The sequence below is a fragment of the Thamnophis sirtalis genome, unplaced genomic scaffold (genome assembly GCF_051295495.1).
Source record: "Thamnophis sirtalis isolate CommonGarterSnake01/CBP01778 unplaced genomic scaffold, rThaSir2_p1.2 scaffold_8, whole genome shotgun sequence".
Lineage (NCBI taxonomy): Eukaryota > Metazoa > Chordata > Lepidosauria > Squamata > Natricidae > Thamnophis > Thamnophis sirtalis.
The window spans coordinates 77,506,707-77,530,240 of record NW_028261388.1 but is presented as its reverse complement, the minus strand read 5'-3'; the positions used below and the strand labels follow the sequence as shown (position 1 = coordinate 77,530,240).

Here is a 23,534-nt window from a genome sequence, read left to right as displayed (position 1 = left end):
TTGCAGGAGTCAACGCATTAACTAATGTTGGAGAACTGTAGTGTTAGCTTGGCAGGCTGGATTTCCGCCAGGCCTTGTCTGTGCTGGTTTGCTGCCAAGGACCTGTCTGTCTGTTAATAAATTCCGTAAAGTATCTTTGGCTCGGTGTGATTTGGTGTGGGACGAGGGGGGTCAGAACAGGCATCCAAGCTCAATTCAAAATGAAAATACAATAACAGAAATTTAGTATTTTAAAATACTAAAGAACAGAAATCAGGTGAAGGAAAGAGCATGTGGCACAATTGACTTCTGCCAGGTGAAGGCAAATTCAGATGTCCAAAGCTTTCAAAGAATTTCCTGAGGTCACAGGGGAATTTTGCAACGGCCTTGTGCTTTCCCTGCAAAGTAGAGATGACTGGTTCTGTTCCTTATTGAGCAGGCAATTCCAGTCAATGTGCATGAGAAAATAGTTGCGCCCATGGTTGTTTCTATGTGGGGTGCCGAGGCTCAGCTCCCTTTTGAATGCAATTTAATATTTACAGCAAATTTCTAAGGGAGATCACACATTATTTGAGGTAAAGTAATATACCATCAATGTACTGATGATACCCTGCTGTACACACAGCCACTCTGGGCTCCACCAGGTATGCTATCAAAGTCCTGAACTAGTGCATGGAGGCTGTGAAGTATTTTAAGCACCAAAATTGCCCAATTTCCTCAGGACAATCTTTGGCTGAAGTAGAGGGCTATAAATTTCATTTTCTAGCTTCATTACATCCAACAAGGCCTTTAGACCAATTTCCTTCTTTTTCCCAGCTGGAGAAGAACAAATTAACTATTTAGCACTGAAATCCCAATAGATTAACCTGACATCGATAAATGAGCCTGCTTTGAAACAACTTTCTTTGAACATGGCTAGTTGGTTATCAAAATGACACCTTCAATCAGCTGAAGACAGTCGTGACCCGTCAAATGCGCGCCTGACAAAAGCGTGCCGACAAAACCGCAGCGAGAAAAGAGCGAAGTTGAAATCGCGCCCACAAAAGCGCGCCGACAAAACCGCGGCGAGAAAAGAGTGAAGTCAAAATCGCGCCCACAGAAGCGTGCCGATAAATGCGCGCCGACGAAAGCCCGCTATCAACAAACCACGCGAAAACAAGGTAATAACGCTAAGGGTTAGGGTTAGGGTTATTACCTTGTTTTCGCGTGGTTTGTTGATAGCGCGCTTTCGTCGGCGCACATTTATCGGCGCGCTTCTGTGGGCGCGATTTTGACTTCACTCTTTTCTCGGCGCGGTTTTGTCGGCGCGCTTTTGTCGAGCGCGCATTTGTCAGTGAACCGAAGACAGTTACCCTCCAGAAATATTGTCTCCAATCTAGGGATTTTAAACTTTGAACTTAAGATTTCAGGAATTAAACAGGGTGTATATCTTGAAAAGTTAAAAGTTAAGAAACAAAACACGACAAGGGAAATCCTATAGACTAAGAAGCAGGAACGATAGCTACCTCTCCAGCCTGTTGCACATACAAGTGAATTCTGCAGTCATCGCCACCACAAGCGAGTACAGGTACTGAAATAAAAAGATCATTGAAAAGTTGCCTTCATTAAATGTAATGAAGCAAAAGAAAATAGAAGCAAAAGAAAGCATTTATGGAAGAGGAAATGATTGTCACCCTTGCCTAGGAGTAAATCAGTGGTGGGATTCAGCCAGTTCGCACCTATTCTGGAGAACCAGTTGTTAACTTTCTAAGCAGTTTGGAGAACCGATTGTTGGAAGAAATCTCATTTTGTTTTTTTCCACTTTACAGGGCTAATCCTGTAAGGAAGGCAGGAAGGAAACGTTCTGGTGTTGTTTCTAGCCTAATCTTTGTTGCCCTGCTTACAGAAATTGCCTCTCTGGTTAACCCTTATTACATTGTCACAGCTAAGGGGAAGCGTCCATCGACCTGAGTGACGTTGAGTTGGCCAAGCCCACCCAGTCACATGACCACTGAGCCACGCCTACCCAACTGATTATTAGGACAGAGAACCGGTTGTTAAATTATTTGAATCCTACCACTGGAGTAAATCCTATTTCATACTCTGAGGGATTTACTTCTGAGAAGATATGCATAAGTTTACAGTTCAGTTCAGTTTATTGGTCTTGTTCAGTTTATTGGTCTTGTATGCCGCCCACTCCCGAAGGACTCCAGGCGGCTTACAATAAACAGGGGAAGGGGATAAATAGACAAAACAACAATTTAAAATACACAACATTCATAGTTACCGTGGGGCTGGATACTTCAACAGCCCCCCGGCCTGCCGGAGCAGCCAGGACTTAGTGGCTTTGCGGAAGGCCGGGAGAGTAGTAAGGGTCCGGATCTCCATGGGGAGCTCGTTCCAGAGGGCTGGAGCTGCAACAGAGAAGGCTCTCCCCCGGGGAGTCGCCAGCCGACATTGGCTGGCAGATGGGATCCGGAGAAGGCCTAGTCTGTGCGATCTGATCGGTCTATGGGAGGTAATCGGCAGGAGGCGGTCTCTCAGGTACCCAGGTCCGATGCCATGTAGGGCTTTATAAGTAACGACTAGCACCTTGAAGCAAGTCCGGAGACTAATGGGTAGCCAGTGCAGCTCGCAGAGGATAGGTGTAACGTGAGTGTACCTGGGTGCACCCACAATCGCTCGCGCGGCTGCGTTCTGGACTAGCTGAAATCTTCGAACACTCTTCAAGGGCAGCCCCATGTAGAGCGCGTTACAGTTCAAGGCAATGACTGTATATCTACTAGGGTGAGGAAGCATTTTGGATTCAATTCCAAAAAGGAACTTTGGGATTTGTAGGTAGGATCTCTTTCTTTAAAGCACCTTCATATCTCCCCTGAACTGTGTGGCAGCAATAGAGAACTGCTATACAATGCTTGGAAAAGAAAAGGCTATTTTGAAGAACTGCAGCCAGCTACAAGTTTCAAGTTCCTGCACGTTCTAAGCAATTCTTTAGAACTAAATCCACAGCACCACATAGATCATATACTTGGAAGTATATCTCACCAAACTCAAATGAGAACTTCAAAGGGGTTATAGTTGTTCAGATATGGGATGCTGAAGGTTCCATGTTCTACTCAGTGGTGGGATTCAGCCAGTTCGCACCTATTCGGGAGAACTGGTTGGTAACTTTCTAAATAGTTCAGAGAACCGGTTGTTGAAGAAATCTCCTTTTGTTTTATTCCGCTTTACAGGTGGCCGGATGGGAGTGGCTTACCGCCCATGTGACCAGATATGAAGATGCCGACGACACTTGTCAGAACCACCTTAAATTACCTCACACACAGCACTGGCATGCATAAGAATATGATGTAAACTTGTTTTTTAAAAGGCATCTTTGGTTTGCGTTAAAACAACTTCAACACACGCAGTGTTCTGATTGCGCCACAAACGCAGTAGTCATCCTTACCTTTCACAGAGGCACTGAGTTTTATAAATATGAGCATGATAGTCTAGAATAATCGTATCCAAGGACCAGTGGTGGGTTTCAAAATTTTTGGGAACTTCTTCTGTAGGTGTGGCCTGCTTTCCGGGTCCACTGGTGAAACCTCTTCTAACCGGTTCGGTAGATTTGACGCACCGGTTCTACCGAATAGATGCGAACTGGTAGGAACCCACCTCTGAACTGGTTCTCCCGAATAGGTGCGAACTGGCTGAATCCCACCACTGGTGATGATCAATGATTTCTCACTTAGCAAGTTCTAGGATCAGATAGTAGAAAACTGGCTCTTAATAAGACAACATGTATATGCAGTGGCACCACTAGGCATTTCTTGAAATGATTAAAAAAAAAATTTACACAGCCACTCTTACTGTCATTGCCAGGCAAGAAGGACAACGAAACATCCATAACAAATCCATTTCCAAACATCAATGTCTGAAGGCATTTAACTAAGGAGAGAGAGAGAAAAATAAAGTTTCATTATTCACAGGGAACACTTAAGATATTTAATAAAAATATAGAAATCATGTATTAGTTATTACATTTCAAAGGCAAAAAATGAGCTTCAAAGCAGAGAAGTAACACCCTGTCTCCATCTCCTTAAAGCAGTTCAGATTTTCCCCATGGTTGGAAAGCTCCCATATTGATCCTTCAAAAAATGCATTTGATTTCAGAAATTGCAGGCAGATCCCACATAACTGTCTTCCTGTGCTTTGAAGCATCTCTTTGCCTTTGAATCCAAAGTATTGCTCAGCTTGGCTAACTGTAGTCATAAAGAAATTTAAAATTTACCCAAGAGTAACGTAAACTGTGATAAAGCCCAGAGAAAATCAACAACAGAGAAGTTGGTTTTAGTCAAGGAAAGATGATAGTCAGAAGGCAACATCCGTTTGGAATGAACTCCCCGCAGAGATTCGGACCCTCACCTCTCTCCAGGCCTTCCGGAAAGCCGTCAAAACATGGCTGCGCCGGCAGGCCTGGGGTTGATGAGTTCCCCTCCCCTCTCGACTTGTATGGCTGTATGACTCTTGTGTATTTTCATTACGTGTATTGTGTTTATGTCCCCTTTCCCCCTTCTGAGTTGTTCGCCGCCCTGAGTCCCTCCCGGAGAAGGGCGGCATACAAATAAACTAAATCTCAATCTCAACATAGGACTTTATGACAGCGGTGGTCATATTTCTTACTATATAAATATCATAATACAAATATATTTATGTTGTGGCCCAGCAGGAGCCGTTGGAGCTGCCACCAGACTCAGACAGCGAGGGGCCCTATGAGTCGGCTCTGGAGGAGAGAGACTGGTTGGCCACCAGGAGGCGCCTGAGCCTTGGAGGCGAGAGACTGGTTGGCCACCAGGAGGCGCCTGAGCCTTGGACCAGTGGGGAGGAGACAAGGGAGAGTGATCTAGAAGCCAGCAGTGAGTTGTTCCTGGATGCCTGGCACCGAAGAGCTAATAGGCATCAGGAACAGTTACGCAAGTACAAGAGGTAATTGCACTCAGCTGGTGGTCATTAGGCTCCTCTCCAGACTATAAAAAGACTGCTTGTGCACAATTCCCATCTTGCAGAAGTCAACGCATTGACTAAAAGTTGGAGAACTTTTGTAACTAGCTTGGCAGGCTGGATTGCTGCCACGACTTATCTGTGCTGGCTTGCTGCCAAGGACCTGTCTGTCTTTTAATCAATTCTGGAAAGTATCTTTGACTCGGAGTGTGCTTTGGTGTGGAACGAGGGGGGTCAGAACAATTGATTATATTATTATATTTCATTATTTATCCACTGTTTAAGAGATGCAATGCTCTTGAGCAGCAACTGGACTATCTTCAGCAATTGCTAGTTTATTTTCCACAGATGCCTGCAACTCTCATGCACCATGATTTATCCGTCTTATAATGACAAAGATTAAAAGGGTGTTGCTTTTTCAGTCATCTATAGCAAACAGCTTTCCACACAACAAGACCTGAAACTGGTTCATATGAACTTTACTTGTTTATTCTTTGTATAATAATTAAGCTGTAGTTCCATGTCAGCAACAAAGAGGAATAAAACAAACATGGAATGCATGTCAGCAACTCTGAAATACAGTCAAAATAGGAAGTATGATGCGGCACTAGCATCTGTTCTAATCCAGCTGCTACAACCAGTAAAAATGAAGATTATTGCAAAAAAATAGGGAGTATCTCTGCGAGACATGATCTATATTGTTTTTTTGCAAGGAACACAATTTAAAAATGCTAACCTCATATATTCATGCATTTCTAACTGGTTGGAGATGGGGCTTGATAGCGAAGCAATGCAGGGAGAGTCATTGCGCGAAAAGGAGGATTTTACCTTTTCTTCTCTCCATAATTAATTGCCAGCTGCTGTCTTGCTTCAAGTCCACACAAAGTGAAACAAGCATTGGAAGTCTTTGGAGTAGACAAGAATTCCCCAGCCTTTCTGGCTTTATGGACCAGGGGAAGGGGGAGAGGGGATGGCTCGGCACGACAGGCAAACATGCACACGATCAGCTCCATTTGCGGCACACACCAGCTGTTTGCACAAATAGAGCGCACGCACACACTCACCTGTTCACGCGAGTGGGGATGCGCGCACGCTCACCCGCCATTTCCATGGTCCGATTCCAAATGGCTCAAGGCGTGGAGGTGGGCTGCAGCCCAGAGGTTGGGGACCCCTGTGCCACAGCCTTCTCTTAGCCTAATAAGGTTAGTGTAGTGTTCTGACCCCCCTCGTTCCACACCAAGGCACACTCCGAGTCAAAGATACTTTAGGCAATTTATTAACAGACAGACAGGTCCTTGGCAGCAATCCAGCACAGATAAGCCCTGGCAGCAATCCAGCCTGCCAAGCTCACAATAATGTTCTCTGACATTAGTTCCTGCGTTGACTTCTACAAAAGGGGCGTGTGCACAAGCAGTCCTTTTATAGTCTGGAGAGGAGCCTAATGACCACCAGCTGAGTGCAATTACCTCCTGTAACTGCGCAACTGTTCCTGACGCCTATTAGCTCTTTGGTGCCGGGCATCCAGGAACAACTCACTACTGGCGTCTGGCTCACTTTCCCTTGTCTCCTCCCCACTGGTCTAAGGCTCCGACGCCTCCTGGTGGACAACCAGCCTCTCTACGCCCTGCTCAGAGTCGGAACCCTGTCCAGGGTCCTCCACATCCTCCAGAGTCGACTCAGAGAGCCCCTCGCTATCGGAGTCTGGTGGCAGCTCCAACCGCTCCTGCTGGGCCACAACAGTGTAGGTACATTGGGTAGAATACATTTCCTTCATACACAATAAATGAAGCAATCTGGAATATGGTGGTGGGCGGGGGTACTTAAGGTATTCTTTGATACATGGTACCTTCACAGAGCAAAGGAAAAGAAATTTTTACCTTCTGTTCCTTGTCTGGACCAAATTTTGACGGTTGAATCTGAAGCTGCAGATGCTATTAGTAGGCTTGATGCTACGGTGTTTTCATTTCTCATGTAAACAGCATCTAATGCGCAGATTGCTTCGGTGTGACCTTCGAGGTGCACATCCTTCACAAGCTAAATTGAAAATTATAAAATCACAAAGAAGACTAGCCCTGAAATTCAAACGACAGTGTCATACGATTGTACAATTTTCAACTTTGTGCAGCCTTGGAAATAACTGGAATGTAATACAAGCGTAACAATAGAGTTTGAACAGAAAAAAATAAGTAGCTCTAGAACTGTGTGTTCAATTTTTTTTCCCACTCAATTAGAAGTCATTCACTCTACAGAGCTTTTATTTGCAATTTATATTGGATTTTATGATAGACTTTGCCAGGGTAAAAACTACAATGTTATAGTGCTAAAAAAAACAAAAAGATATAGCATTTGCTTCAATGCCTTTCTGCAAGTATTCTAAAAGGTTCAGATAAATTGAACAAAAACATATTTGAGAAAAAGTTTTACGGCCAAGGAGAAAAGTAGCACAGATTTCCTAAATACAATAATCTCACGCTAAATGTTGGCTAAGTCATTTCGTGGCACGACAAAACCACGCTCGACTAAGCCATGCCCGATTAAACCGCGTCGCTGACTTCATCAACAGGGCGACAACAGCGAGCGCGGAGAAAGAAGGGCGCTTTAAATAGCGCTTTGAAAGCAAGCCGATTCAACTTAAGGTAAGGGTTAGGTTTAGGGTTAGGTTTAGGGTTAGGTTTAGGGTTAGGTTAAGGGTTAGGGTTAGGTTTAGGGTTAGGTTAAGGGTTAGGGTTAGGTTTAGGGTTAGGTTAAGGGTTAGGATTAGGTTTAGGGTTAGGTTAAGGGTTGGGTTTAGGGTTAGGTTTAGGGTTAGGTTAAGGGTTAGGTTTAGGGGGGTTAGGTTTAGGGGGTTAGGTTTAGGTTTAGGGGTTAATTTTAGGTTTAGCGTTTACAGCGTGCTTCTGTCTCCGCGCTGTTGTCGCGCTGCTGATGACGTCAGCTACGCGGTTTCGTCAAGCGCGGTTTAGTCGAACGGGGTTTTGTGGTGGAACCAGTCATTTAATGTATCTTCAAAGAGCTTCCAGGTGACATTTAGATAAAATATGCCTTTTATAAAACCTTATTTTTTAAAAAACTAAGTGCTCATCAGTTAATGATGAACAGGATTGGTTTTTTTAGATGAGTGATGTATGTAAAAATTTTTGCAATTGCATAATATTTTTCCAAACACATGTTCTGATTGCACCACAAACGCAGTAGTCATCCTTACCTTCCACAGAGGCACTGAGTTTTATAAATAGGAGCCTGATAGTGTAGAATAATCATATCCAAGGACCAGTGGTGGGTTTCAAAAAAATTTGGAACCTCTTTTGTAGATGTGGCCTGCTTTCCGGGTCCACTGGTGGAACCTCTTCTAACCGGTTCGGTAGATTTGACGAACCGGTTCTACCGAATAGGTGCGAACTGGTAGGAACCCACCACTGGCTCAAATCAAGGAACCACCAAGACCACTCCCGCCAACACTGACACGCAAGCTATTAGAATATAGTAAACCCTACTCCCTATAGCACGATGTTACCTAGTTTAGTAATTAAACGTCTCCAAGAAGACAATCAAGCTCACAGTCCTGAAGTACACATATTATTTTCTATCAGCATAATAAGCCGTGTCACATTTCGTAATCCAACAGTAGTATTCCTGTTATTGTGGAAGAGATGGAAGCTGTTCTCTTACACAACACAGTTATATCTCCTCTTGCTGCTATAGCAGGTGGCAGCATTTAAGGTTGCCCCCAAAAAAGACCCCAGTAAAAAAACCTCTCTCTCTCTCTCTCTCTCTCTCTCTCACACACAGACACACACACACACACACACACACACACACACACACAGCATTGTAGCAGGTTCCAAAGTAAATAAGGCTGCAGTATTAAGGCTGATTTACAGAGGATGATTCTTTTCAAAGAATGAGCATATTTCTGTACTACAGCTTAGGCAAACTCTGTTTTGAGATTTCTTGTAAGCACAGCATGTGGCACTAATTATAGAGTTCAGATATCAAAGAATCTCGAGCATCATTTTAGAAAAGTTTCAAGTTCTTTGTACTGCAAACACAGGCTTTTAAGGAGCTCTGGTTAGATTTTTTTTCCCCTCCTTTTATATTAAGGACAAAATTTGCCATCTTCGTCATAGCTCAGACTCTTATACATAGATTGGATTTGGATTTGGATTTATTTCATTTATATGCCGCCCTTTTCCCCGAAGGGGACTCAGGGCGGCTCACAATTCAATCAGGGAAGGGGGTACAGACAGGGGGATAAAAAAGACAAGACATAACAATACAAAATTTAAAAACACACAACAAACCATACCATTCGAGAAGGGGGGCAAAAACTCTTTAGCCCCAGGCCTGTCGAAACAGCCAGGTTTTAAGGGCTTTGCGGAAGGCCTGGAGGGTGGTGAGGGTTCGAATCTCCACGGGGAGCTCGTTCCAAAGGGTCGGAGCAGCCACAGAGAAGGCTCTCCTCCGGGTAGTCGCCAATCGACACTGGCCGGCGGATGGAATTCGGAGGAGGCCTAATCTGTGGGATCTAATCGGTCTAGTGGAGGTAATTGGCAGCAGGCGGTCTCTCAAGTACCCAGGTCCAATACCATGAAGGGCTTTATAAGTGACGACTAGCGCCTTGAAGCGTATCCGAAGACCAATAGGCAGCCAGTGCAGCTCGCGGAGGATAGGTGTTACATGGGTGAACCGAGGTGCACCCACAATCGCTCGCGCGGCTGCATTCTGGACAAGCTGAAGTCTCCGAATGCTCTTCAAGGGCTGCCCCATGTAGAGCACGGTCCTCATAGGCGGTCCTCATTTTAGTGACTGCCTCGTTTAGCAACTGCCCACAGTTACAACAGTGATGAAAAAGTAACTTTAGAACCAATCCTCCCGTTTATGATCTTTGCAGGCCCTTAAAGCAAAGTAAGGCTTAAGTAAGGTCATACGGTATAGCTGTAGTTTTACTTTTGTGACCTTTTCGCTTAACAACCAAGTTGCCAGTCCCCATTGTGGAATTAAATGAGGGCAACTTGTATAACTATTTTTCATTTCATAATGTTTCTCACGATTAAATAAAGTTTGAACTTGGATGATAGCAATAGATTTTTGTGTGTATACACTGTTTTAACACAACACAATTGGAGCCGTAGCTTTCATAATACTACAAGGAGATAACGTCAACAACTGATGATTTAAGAAATCCTGGTCTGGTTTCTTCTCTCGCTCAACTTATTTTTAAAAAGTCATATATACAAGGTTATGTCTTCACTTACCATGATATTTCTACATACCTTCTCATTTTGAATTTCCCAAATAATAAGAACTTTGTCTGACGCACCAGATATTAATTCATAAGTTTCATAAGCTATTACACAGAGGGATATAAAAAGATTGAATAATCCAGGTCAAAATTGTTTTTCATGTACTTACCCAAGCTGCTCTTTTTAAGAATAAAATGTATTTGTACATAATGGTAGAACAGAGTTAGTTTTCACTTGATTTTGTCTTATCACTTCCAAAGGGGGGAAAAAATAGGAGTCTTGCACTCTAAGGATAATAAATCAACGTTCTCCAGCTTTACTCTCTGCCGAAAATTAATTCTGAAAAGACTATAGCAAACAGCCAGTATATTTTATAGTCATGCTCCCTGGTAATTTTAAAATGATTCCAACACATCTGGAGTCTAACAGATTGAAAAAGACAGTAAATCCTGAACAGAATCTCACAAATTTACTAGAATAAAATTTATTCATTCTGCTTTTCACTCAACAGATGATTTCATTCCTTTATCCAGAAAAATATGTAGAGGTTTACTACATACTTTTTCACAGTGCTTTGCTTAAAGTGCAGTGATTACTCACTGCAGACTTCCCTTTCATGAACTACAACAACACAAAAGTTGCTGTTTTCTCACAGCAGCAACCTACCAAATGAAGTGAAAGAAGAGATACCAAATACCGCATCAGAGCTTCTAGAGCAGCTGGCCTCAACCATTCCAGTTCTGCGGACTGATTGCATGGGAGGTGGCATAGCAATAGCAATAGCAGTTAGACTTATATACCGCTTCATAGGGCTTTCAGCCCTCTCTAAGCGGTTTACAGAGTCAGCATATCGCCCCCCACAGTTTGGGGCCTCATTTCACCCACCTCGGAAGGATGGAAGGCTGAGTCAACCTTGAGCCGGTGAGATTTGAACCGCCGAACTGCAGATAACAGTCAGCTGAAGTGGCCTGCAGTACTGCACCCTAACCACTGCGCCACATCGGCATGGGGCGGGGGGAGGGCGAGAGGAAGGTTCTAGTTGTAGGAGCATATGTGTATGCATGGATGCAACTCCATTTGCACAAGTGGCAGGCTTGTGCATCCATTTGTGCAAATGGAGTTTTACATACTCGCTTACAGGACTCAAGGCTCATAGGGCCCCGTTTTACAGCACCAATACTGCCACCTGTTGGTCATTTATAACAGTAGAGGCATTACTTTTCATTTAAGGTGTGGGTGAGTGGGTGGGTGTTTGTGTGGCTGCATTTTCGTATTGAATATAGTCTTCTCAGCAGATATTTATTTATTATGTATTAGATTTATATTCATTCAATCAAATCAAACTTATATCTTTTCCTCCGTGACCCGTCAAAAGCGCGGAGGACAAAATCGCGCTCGACGAAAGCGCGCATGTGACGTCATCACAGCGCGACGAAAAAAATTAAAAAATTAAATTAAATTAAAATTAAAGCAAGCCGATTCACATAAAGGTAAGGGTTAGGTTAAGGGTTAGGGTCAGGTTTAGAGCGTTAGCGTTAGGTTTAGCGTTAGGTTAAGGGTTAGCGTTAGGTTTTTCGTTACGTTAACGGTTAGGTTTAGGGTTAGATTTAGGGTTAGGTTTAGGGTTAGGTTTGGGGGGGTTAGGGGAAGGTTTTAGCTTTATTTTTACATTTTTCGATCACAGCGCGATGTTTTCGTCGCGCTGTGATGACGTCAAATGCGCACTTTCGTCGAGCGCGATTTTGTCCTCCGCGATTTTGTGGTGGAACCCTTTTCCTCATTTTCCATTCATAAGAATTCTATTAATAGGAACAAATTCTTAGTTCTATTGGTTAAGAGATTCCTAACTCCTAGCGCCCCAAGAATCACAAAATAAGTCTTCAGTATTAAGTTATTAAGTGTAGCATTTTAACCCATTGTGGAGTATGAATACGTGTGAATTGAGAGCTATTTCCTCTGCATATTAAGCTATTTCCTTAATCTTTTTTACCTGACAGAATATTGAGAGTATACTTGGGGAATTCTTGCAAAATTTGTGGCGGTCTTATACCTCGTACATTCGTAAAATGGGCGCTGTGGCGCTCTACATGGGGCAGCCCTTGAAGAGTATTCGAGACTTCAACTCGTCCAGAATGCAGCCGCACGAGCGATTGTGGGTGCACCTCGGTACACCCATGTTACACCTATCCTCCGCGAGCTGCACTGGCTACCGATCGGTCTCCGGATACGCTTCAAAGTGCTAGTCGTAACTTATAAAGCCCTTCATGGTATTGGACCTGGGTACTTGAGAGACCGCCTGCTGCCAATTACCTCCCAAAGACCCGTTAGATCACACAGGGTCAGCCTCCTCCGGGTTCCGTCCACCAGCCAATGCCACCTGGCTACCACCCGGGGGAGGGCCTTCTCTGTGGCAGCTCCGGCCCTTTGGAACGAACTCCCCGCGGAGATTCGGACCCTCACCTCTCTCCAGGCTTTCCAGAAAGCCGTCAAAACCTGGCTGTGCCGGCAGGCCTGGGGTTGATGAGTTCCCCTCCCCTCTCGACTTGTATGGCTGTATGATTCTTGTTTATTTTAATCACGTGTATTGTGTTCTATGTTCCCCTTTCCCCCTTTGAGTTGTTCGCCGCCCTGAGTCCCTCCCGGAGAAGGGCGGCATACAAATAAACTAAATCTGAATCTGAATCTGAATTTAGCAAGTTACGAAGCACTATTTTACCAGAACATTGCTTCCATATAATGTACATTTCCTATTTTTTAAAGAAACGTGTATTTATTTACTATAAATAACTCAATGCAATGAACATACTTAATACTTCTTCATTCTCCTATTTTCCCTGTAACAACAACCCTACAAGATGAGTTGAGCTAAGGGAGAATGATTGAACCAAAGTCACCCAGCCGGCTTTCATGCCTAAGAATTCATGATCTCTGGTCCAGAATGCAGCTGCGCGAGCGATACTGGGTGTACCTAGGTACACCCATGTTACACCTATCCTCCGTGAGCTACACTGGCTTCCCATCGGTCTCCGGACATGCTTCAAGGTGCTGGTCATTAGCGATAAAGCCCTACATGGCCTAGGACCTGGATATCTCCGTGACCGCCTCCTGCCACATACCTCCCAGCGTCCAATAAGATCGCACAGGGCGGGCCTTCTCCGGGTGCCGTCAGCCACACAATGCCATCTTGCGGTTCCCCGGGGGAGAGCCTTCTCTGTTGCTGCCCCGGCCCTCTGGAACGAGCTACCCCCTGAGATCCGGACCCTCCCCACTCTCCTGGCATTCCGTAAGTCTGTTAAGACCTGGCTGTTTCGGCAGGCCTGGGGCTGTTGAGCTTGATTCAACTTCAGCCCCATTATAACTGAGTGCATGTTGTGTTTTTTTTCTGTTTTAAACGTTATTGTTTTGTGTTTTTAATCTTTTTAATATTTTAATTGCTTTTACGTAAGCCGCCCGGAGTCCTTCGGGATTGGGCGGCATACAAATCTATTAAAATTCAAATTCAAATTCCTGCCTAGCGCACTTTCTTGCCTTATCCACTAAACCAAACTGGTTAACTAGAGATTATTTTCTAATTTCTGGTTATTTTGCCATATTTCCAGGAAGGTCTATAACATTTCCAGTTGAAGTATTTGGGGTTCAATTAACTTGAACGTTCAAAAGACCATTTTGAGGTCAAGATGCACTGCTAGAAATAAAAATATCACTGGCAGTTTGTTTAAACATATTTCATCACTCTTTTTTAATGGGAAAAAAAATCAAGTGGGCAGGAACCTTGGTAAGTCACAATGCAGATTCCAGATTTCCTCAACATAAATCAAGAGGATTACCAAGTAGCTTGATTGAAAGCACTAAAATAGAAATATGGGGTTCATGTTTAATTCATCTAGAACAGTGTTTCTCAACCTTGGCAACTTGAAGATGTCCGGATTTCAACTCCCAGAATTCCCCAGCCAGCATTCGCTGGCTGGGGAATTCTGGGAGTTGAAGTCAGGACATCTTCAAGTTGCCAAGGTTGAGAAACAGTGATCTAGAATCATGCCAGGTCATCAATTTGATTTATTAATGAAGCCACTGGACATAGTAGAGAAGCCACTTCACATATAGAAAAGAGTCATTCCAACTTCTAAATTCCTAAAATGTTTCAAGCATGATTGGCCTAGAAATACCCTTCAGAGATGCATTTTGAATGTGCAAATGCCCACCAGAGGGCACTCACACAACAATAAAATAACACTGATTTTTATGGACCAAGGGAGTGGAGAGAGATCAGTTAAAGCAGTTAATGTAAATTTTAGATTAACTGATAAATAAACGTTTTAGGGGGGGGGAAATAAACTTTGACTATTATTTCAGGGTGTATTCAACGTGCATGATGTGGCAGTCCATGGTCGAATTAAGGCTTTCTTGTTATTATAACCCAAATAGTACTTTAGAGAACTTGCAGAACAGGGGGGGGGGGGGATCTCCACTCTGTACCCCAAACTTATGCATGTTTAAAATATTGAGAGTTACACAAATCCCATAATATGTTGGACCAGGACATTGGATAACCCAGTCTGTTGTTAATTGTTAATGAGCCAAGGTGGCGCAGTGGTTAGGGTGCAGTACTGCAGGCCACTTCAGCTGACTGCTATCTGCAGTTCGGCGGTTCAAATCTCACCGGCTCAAGGTTGACTCAGCCTTCCATCCTTCCGAGGTGGGTGAAATGAGGACCCAGACTGTGGGGGCGATATGCTGACTCTGTAAACCGCTTAGACAGGGCCGAAAGCCCTATGAAGCGGTATATAAGTCTAACTGCTATTGCTATTGCTAATTTTCACTATGGACCATCAAGTTGGGGTTTGTCTCAAACCTCAAACAGATTTTCTCCATGATGTTCTGTCTCTGCTCTGGGTCTTTCAGCTCTTCATGTTTATTACATATTTTCTTCTATATTTAAATTGTATGTTAGCCTCTCAGAATTGCAGTCTGTGAATTGAGCACTCATGGAAATTGTCTGAATAAAATAACATGAAATAAATCTTTCTAGAATTTCCCACTGCTTTCCCCAAGCTTTGACGTTCTTCTAATTTCCATGTGCTGTTTTTCCACCCTTACCCAGTCTTTCACTTGCTAAAAGGCTAAATACAGCTCTTTCGATCCTTTAAAAAATAGATCTTGTTGGCTTATGGGGTGAAATGCAGCACATTTTCCACTACGCTGGGACAAAATGAGCAAAAATGCCACTTACATTAGCAGAGAAGGCTACGACAGTCTCTGTATCATAGCTCCCTCTACTGATAAGAAAAATACATTTTTTTTCTTTTTTTATTATCACATATCCTGCCAAAGTAATAAACTTAGATTTTGAAATGAAATAATAAAATATAATACTGAAAATCAATAAAATAAAATATGCATATATATAAACCTGTCTTTGTTCTTTTGGGATTGTAGCATTTACCGGAAAAATCCAAAGCTTGGAATGGCTTTTAAATCAATGGAAATTTGGCTAATTGCAATGTATCAAGGCTATCATGGTGTTGTTGTTTTTTCAGTGTTCCTATTTACAGTGCCTTCACTTTATAAATGAACACAAATTTTAAATTCTCCATCAACATTTTCTATTATTCTAGGTACAAAGTAGAAGCATTATAGGTTCCACCACAAAACCGCGTTCGACTAAACCGCGCTCGACTAAACCGCGTAGCTGACGTCATCAACAGGGCGACACGAGCGCGGAGACAGAAGCACGCTGTAAACGCTAAACCTAAAATTAACCCCTAAACCTAACCCCCCTAAACCTAATCCTAATCCTAACCCTTAACCTAACCCTAAACCTAACCCTAAACCTAACCCTTAACCTAACCCTAAACCTAATCCTAACCCTTAACCTAACCCTAAACCTAATCCTAACCCTTAACCTAACCCTAAACCTAACCCTTAACCTAACCCTAAACCTAATCCTAACCCTTAACCTAACCCTAAACCTAATCCTAACCCTTAACCTAACCCTAAACCTAATCCTAACCCTTAACCTAACCCTAAACCTAATCCTAACCCTTAACCTAACCCTAAACCTAACCCTAAACCTAACCCTTAACCTAACCCTAAACCTAATCCTAACCCTTAACCTAACCCTAAACCTAATCCTAACCCTTAACCTAACCCTAAACCTAATCCTAAACCTAACCCTAAACCTAACCCTTAACCTAACCCTAAACCTAATCCTAACCCTAAAGCTAACCCTTACCTTAAGTTGAATCAGCTTGCTTTCAAAGCGCTATTTAAAGCGCCCTTCTTTCTCTGCGCTGGCTGTTGTCGCCCTGTTGATGACGTCAGCGACGCGGTTTAATCGGGCGCGGCTTAGTCGAGCGCGGTTTTGACGGGTCACGGCATTATAAACAGGCAAATTGTGTGCACTGTACTTACATCCATCATTTCTGTGAATCCACTTAACACAATTAATTCTCCCAGTATGACCATTCAGTGTTCCAACTACTTTTCTTTTCTACAGGGAAAAAAAAAACACATACAAGCCAATCATAAAAAGGAATTAGGAAAATATTGTTCTTCAAAAAAAAAAAAAAGTTAAATGCAGAGACGCTGAAATAGTATCTTATTTGAGATCGATGTTTTCAAGAATAACTGATCACAAGATTAAGGGGAGGCATTTTTATTGGTCCACAGATCAGACACGTCATCAATGACAAGTGGCTTGAAGATCTGTTAGTGGGGCTAAACCAGTGGTAGTCAACCTTTTTCTACCTTCCGGCCACTAAATGGATCTTTCTTGATGGAAAAATTTCCTTACCGCCCACCAGTTTTTGCGCAAGTGCGGAATATTTTTTAGAAAGGGGGGTGTTTTTTTTTTTAAAAAAAAGAAATGTACGTATATTTATCTTTTTATGTTATATTTGTGCTGATAAATAAATAAAGGGAGACTATTTATCAGCACAAGTATAACACAAATATAACAAAGGCAACAGTAAAAGAAAAAATATTGGGTTTCTGTCTTGATGGACTCTTGTGACGAGCCGATTGACAGATAATGGAAGCAGTTAGCTTCCTCCCATAATTGGGGCATACCAGGGGTTGTGACACTAAATATATTTATCTTTTTACTTTCTACTTTATGCACGTTTATAATGTTTTTAACTTTATAACGTTTAATTAGAAAACAATAAAGTAAATTGAAATTAGCTTTACTAGTGATTAATGAGATCTTTGAGGCCGATGCTGCGAGACTAAATATTTGAGATCTGGCTCGATTTTCGTAAGGAACAAACGAAGGTCTCCTCTTTCGGTGATATTCAGACGGTTTCTCTGTTTGCTCATAACATGATTAACAGCACTAAAGCCGGATTCTACAAGATATGTGGTAGCTTCTGCCTGTCCCTGCTATCAGTTTCCACTCCTCCCCTTCCTCTTCCCACGTGTTTGTGTGCACGCGCACTTTGGTTTATAGTGCGCTGGCGCATTCCCACTCGCTCAAAAGGAGGTTTTAACCTCCAAAGTCCCTACCGCCTACCTGGAATCCCGAAACGCCCACTAGTGGGTGGTAGGCACCAGGTTGATGACCCATGGGCTAGACAAAATTGCCTGGAAAACATTCAAGGATATTGTTGAGAATTTTCTTGACAACTACACAGCACCAAACTACATTCGGCTGTTTTGACAAGCTTACAGCAGACGGGGCCATGAAGTGCAACATATCCTTGAAGATTCCTTTCCTGCATTCACACATGGACTTCCTTTCCTGAAAAATCTACGTAGGTGCAGTCAGTGAACAAACATGGAGAAAGATTTCACTAGGACACTGTCACAATGCAAAACCGGTATCAGGGCAACTGGAATCCATCAGTGCTAGGCAGTGGTGGGTTTCAAATTTTTTTAGAACCTCTTCTGTAGGTGTGGCCTGCTTTGTGGGAGTGGCTTGCTGGCCATGTGACTGGGTGGGAGTGGCTTGCTGGCCATGTGACCGGGTGGGCATGGCCAACTTGTAAATTGTGGTGAAACTCACTTGACAACGCTCTTGCTTAGCAACCAAAATGTTGGCTCAGAAACTCTGGCATTTGAAGCACGCAAGTCTTAAAGCTGTCAAGTTACACTCCTAACCCTTTAGAAAAAAACCTCCAGGGGTGTTCAAACTTGACAGCTTTAAGACTTGTGGACTTCAACTCCCAGAATTCCTCCTCTCGTTCTTCATCTTGACGATGTGCAGAATGGGGAGGAGAAGGGAGCTGGAACCGGTTCTAAACGGCACTGTAGATTTGTGGAACCTCTTCTATAGAAGAGGTTAGAACTGGCAGGAACCCAGCCCTGGTGCTAGGTGACTATTGATGGACATTGCAGCGAAATGCATCGGACACTGAATACAAGCAAAAATCAGCAGCAGAACAATTTTGCTTTTCCTGATCCAGTACCTACGCTACAGTGCTATGCAGCATGATGACTGACAATTGTGTTCAGTTAACCAATTAATGGCATGAAAATGTATTAGAAACAGATCTTTTTCATCTGTGTATACAGTGTAGTACTATTGGAAGAAATGTCCTTCTGGGTTCGGCTCCAAGTGGGGAAAAGGACACTGGAGACATGGAGGCTGCTTGGAGAATAGCTGCCTGTAGCTTCCTGCCCATCCCCACTTTGTCAATGGGCCATTAAGAAGGCCAAGCTAGTCCACTTTACATAATAAAGGCTTCTCCACTTCAGCTCCAGAGATTTGGGATTAAAGCATGATAATATTGGCCCCAACTGACCACATGGCATCTGAGAACTCAACCAAACCTCAATTCAAAACACACCCTAGAGAGTTGCCCCTGCATGGCCCAAGGGAGTCTGACAACCAATCGGAATAGAAGATCAAGATCAAAGGCCAGAGGGGGCATAAAACCAGGGACTCAGCTTCTCTTCTTCCCTTGCTTTCCCTTCTCTTCTCTTCTTCTCCACCTACATAGAAGCATGTGATCACCTTTTCTGTTCAGGGCTCAAGCCATGTGGTCCTGTCCACCATTAAAACCATCTTTCCAAGCAGCCTCCATGTCTCCAGTGTCTTTATCCGCACTTGGAGCCGAACCCAGAAAGACATTTATTTCATCAATCGTTTTAATTTTTTTAAAAATAATTATTTGTTGTTTGCTTTGCTGTATGCCGCTAAGAGTGACTTGGCTGTGAGATTGGCAGCTTATATGAATGTAATGTAATAAATAAATAAAAGAGGATTGATTTTATGCATCAAAATGTTATGGGAGTGTCATTGGCCACAACAAAAGCAATGTTCTGCTACATTTATGGCATTTATGCATGTCCCAAGAAAATTCTGCAATCATTTTTATGATTTTTTTTAATTATATCCCTTTGTTTCATAAACTTCAGAAGTTGTCCCAGATCTCTTCCACGGTTTCATCTCCAACCTTGGCAAGTTTAAGACCTGTGGACTTCAATTCCCAGAATTCCTCAGCTAGCAAAGCTGACTGAGGAACTCTGGGAGTTGAAGTCCACAAATCCACTTTCTGTACCTATAAGAACACCAGGCGCAGAAACAAAGCGATTCACTTTTCCCCATTACTGGGAAGACAACCGACTAAATTGCATCAAGACGCCCCAAGAAGAAGCAGGAATCAAAGCGCCCCCCACCCACCCACCCCGCGCCTCTACCCCAGGGAGCTCGCTAGCTAAACACGAAGAAGCCCCTCTGCACTAAAATCCTCGGCCTCCGCTCGCGCCTCACCTGTGGGTCATAGAGAATGACGGAGCGACAAGACCCGAACGCCAATAGAGTTCCTCTCCCCCAAGAGATCACTCCGGGGCCGGCGCGGTTAGCGGAGCAAGCGACATGGCACACTTCTAAGGAGGCTGCCATTTTCCCCCGCGCGTTCCAATGAAGTTGACTCCAAGCGGCCACCGTCGAAAGGCTCGTCAGTAAAGCGGAAGTGATGAGACCAGTGGTTTCCCAACCTTGGCAACTTGACGATGCCCGGACTTCAACTCCCAGAATTCATGCTGGCTGGGGAATTCTGGGAGTTGAAGTCCAGGCATCTTCCAAGTTGCCAAGGTTGGGAAACACTAGGATAAAATCTGGCAATAGGTTTAAGAAAACGGGTTGGTTGGTGGGTGGGTGTGTGTGAGTGAATTTTTTATTATTATTATTTTTTCCTTCTACAGCACCTTACAGTCATTATATCAACATTATTATGTCATCATACCTGTACATGTAAATGTTATTTCGCTTCTATGTTTATACACCTTTATACACAGTTCTCTCCCTCTCTCTCTCTCTCTTTTGGATTGTGCAGAGATGGACAAATTAACATTAAAAATTAAAAGACAAAGAAGAGTCGAGATATTATGAAATTTGGAACAATTGGTACAAATGGCTGCAAAACAAGAATAAAATTAATTAAGCCAAAAACCAAAACCCTATATATATATTAATTATATTATATTATTATATTATATTATATTATATTATATTATATTATATTATATTATATTATATTATATTATATTATATTATATTATATTATATTATATTATATTATATTATATTATATTATATTATAATATTATATTATATTATATTATATTATATTATATTATATTATATTATATTATATTATATTATATTATATTATATTATATTATATTATATTATATTATATTATATTATATTATATTATATTATAATATTATATTAATTATATTATATTATATTAATTATATTATATTATATTATATTATAGTGTCACAACCCCTGGTAAGCCCCAATTATGGGAGGAAGCTAACTGCTTCCATCATCTGTCAATCGGCTCGTCACAAGAGTCCATCACGACAGAAACCCAATATTTTTACTGTTGCCTTTGTTATATTTGTATTTTATTTTTATTATCCCTTTATTTATTTATCAGCACAAATAAAACACACACACACACACACACACACACACATTATAATATTATGAAATTTGGAACAATTGGTACAAATGGCTGCAAAGCAAGAATAAAATTAATTAAGCCAAAAACATACATACATACATACATACATACATACATACATACATACACACACACACATACACATACACATACACATACACATACACATACACATACACATACACATACACATACACATATACATATACATATAATTGATTAAGTCAAAAACGTATGTGTGTGTGTGTGTGTGTGTGTTTGGCTTAATTAATTTTATTCTTGTTTTGCAGCCATTTGTACCAATTGTTCCAAATTTCATAATATTCCGTCTCTTCCTTGTCTTTTAATTTTAGTGTTAATTTGTCCATCTCTGCACAATCCAAAAATTTTTGTATCACTAATTCATCCGAGGGGGTATTATTTTGTTTCCAGCATTAGACAAAATGCTATTCTAGCTGTGGTCAGCAGATGTGTTAATATGTACTTAATTTTCTTTCTATATTTATTTCCCTTTGATTATTCCCAGCAGAAAGAGTTCGGGTTTGTATTTTATTTGTTCTCCTGTAATTTCTTGCACCCATTTCCAAATTTTTATCCAATATTTTTGACTTTCCGGGCAGGTCCACCATATGTGATAGAAAGTCTGTTGTATTTTTTTTACACTTCTAGCAGGTCGGATTCATGTTTGGGTACATTTTAGCCAATCTCGTTGGTAGTAAATGCCAACGATAAAACATTTTAACTAACCCTAAACACATCATTCTAACCTCATCTTCTTAGAAATCAGTTGGCCCTGATGTGACCATAACAGCTTCAGAAGCACTAAAGCATTTCTTTCCTAACTTTCTTTTCTTCTGGAGTCATGAGATCCAGATTTTGGACGCATTCTGGAAGCCCATTTGAAGTATACTAGTTCAAAAATGATTGCCCTGTGATGCACCATTTCAAGCAGTTAAAGGTCATCGTGGCACGACAAAACCGCGGTCCACTAAAGCGCGCCCGATTAAAGCACGTCGCTGACGTCATCAGCAGCGCGACAACAGCAACCGCGGAGAAAGAAGGGCGCTTTAAAAAGCGCTTTGAAAGCAAGCCGATTCAAGTTAAGGTAAGGGTTAGGGTTAGGGTTAGGGTTAGGGTTAGGGTTAGGGTTAGGGTTAGGGTTAGGGTTAGGGTTAGGGTTAGGTTAAGGGTTAGGGTTAGGTTAAGGGTTAGGGTTAGGGTTAGGGTTAGGTTAAGCATTAGGGTTAGGGTTAGGGTTAGGTTAAGGGTTAGCATTAGGGTTAGGTTTAGGGTTAGGTTAAGGGTTAGGCTTAGGGTTAGGTTAAGGGTTAGGTTTAGGGTTAGGTTTAGGGTTAGGTTTCGGGGGGTTAGGTTTAGGTTTAGGTGTTAATTTTAGCTTTAGCGCTCACAGCGTGCTTTTTTCGTCGCACTGTGATGACGTCAGGTACGGGGTTTCGTCGAGCGCGCTTTAGTCGACCGCGGTTTTGTGGTGGAACCAAAGGTCATGACTATAGCGTTTTAGTAGTATGGATATAGATAGGTAAAATCCCCATTTCCTACCTCAACTGGTTATTTGCTAACTCAAAAAGAATATTTAAAGAAAAGGCTGACAAATGCTGTTTTGTTCTTCTGCTTCACTCTTGTTAGAAATAAATAACACTTAATTATTCATGATGAGAGTCAATTGTTAACTTCTACATAATTTTTCCCATGTTTTCAGCAACAATCCAACCAGTTACAGACACAGGTTCCTCCAGAAAACAAAGCAACTTTTTTGAGAGATGGCATCATTTTCTTTTAAAAAAAAAACAAGCTATGTTTCCAGTCCTGCCCTTTTTATTTGAAAGAATGCACTCTTCCTACAGTAAAAAATATTTGGAACTGTGGGTTTTCAGAGACTTTCTAATATGGAGTTGAGCCATTAACAGCAGCTTATTGTTGTAAATTCCACTGATTTGTGGTAGTAGACTTGAGTGGGATCTAAGCAACAGATATTGCTAAGCAACGGTTCCTGTTCTGGTTGAAAGACATGACAGGATACAGAAATAGTGTTACGGTGAATGAGAATGACATCTGTAAAGCAGAATAGGGAGAAATCTTAACATTCTAAGAAGAATGCAAATCCAATTTTAGGAGAATGCATATTATTGATAACCACCGTTTTACTCAAATGTGTTAGAAGCATTTCTGGAGAATTCTATCCAAGTAAGATTGCCAGCTTTTTCTGCTGGCCTGTTCCTGAGCATTTAATTGTAGCAGGATACCCAGAGAATTGGCAGATGGAACTTTTTATCACTTATGCCAGGGGAAATTTCATTGGAATTAGTGGTACAAGAACAGGCCCTATATATTATGGCATAGACATCTGTTCTGACCCCCCTCGTCCCACACCAATAGATACTCCGAGCCAAAGATAAGTTACGGCATTTAATTA

The 23,534-nt window shown here is 42.1% G+C and overlaps 1 protein-coding gene across 1 annotated transcript in view; it reads right to left on the bottom strand.

Annotated features, from left to right (window-relative positions):
* Nucleotides 1-20,061, bottom strand: part of ELP2 (elongator acetyltransferase complex subunit 2) — a 64,685-nt gene extending 44,624 nt beyond the window's left edge. Inside the window, exons 1-6 of the mRNA XM_087721948.1 lie at nucleotides 19,897-20,061; nucleotides 16,596-16,674; nucleotides 10,215-10,288; nucleotides 6,819-6,975; nucleotides 3,811-3,888; nucleotides 1,485-1,549 (exon numbers count right to left, since the gene is read on the bottom strand). Coding sequence (XP_087578074.1) covers nucleotides 1,485-1,549; nucleotides 3,811-3,888; nucleotides 6,819-6,975; nucleotides 10,215-10,288; nucleotides 16,596-16,674; nucleotides 19,897-20,028 — 585 coding nt within the window. The 5' untranslated portion in view covers nucleotides 20,029-20,061. The remainder of the gene's footprint in view (nucleotides 1-1,484; nucleotides 1,550-3,810; nucleotides 3,889-6,818; nucleotides 6,976-10,214; nucleotides 10,289-16,595; nucleotides 16,675-19,896) is intronic.
* Nucleotides 20,062-23,534: the final 3,473 nt, after the last annotated feature.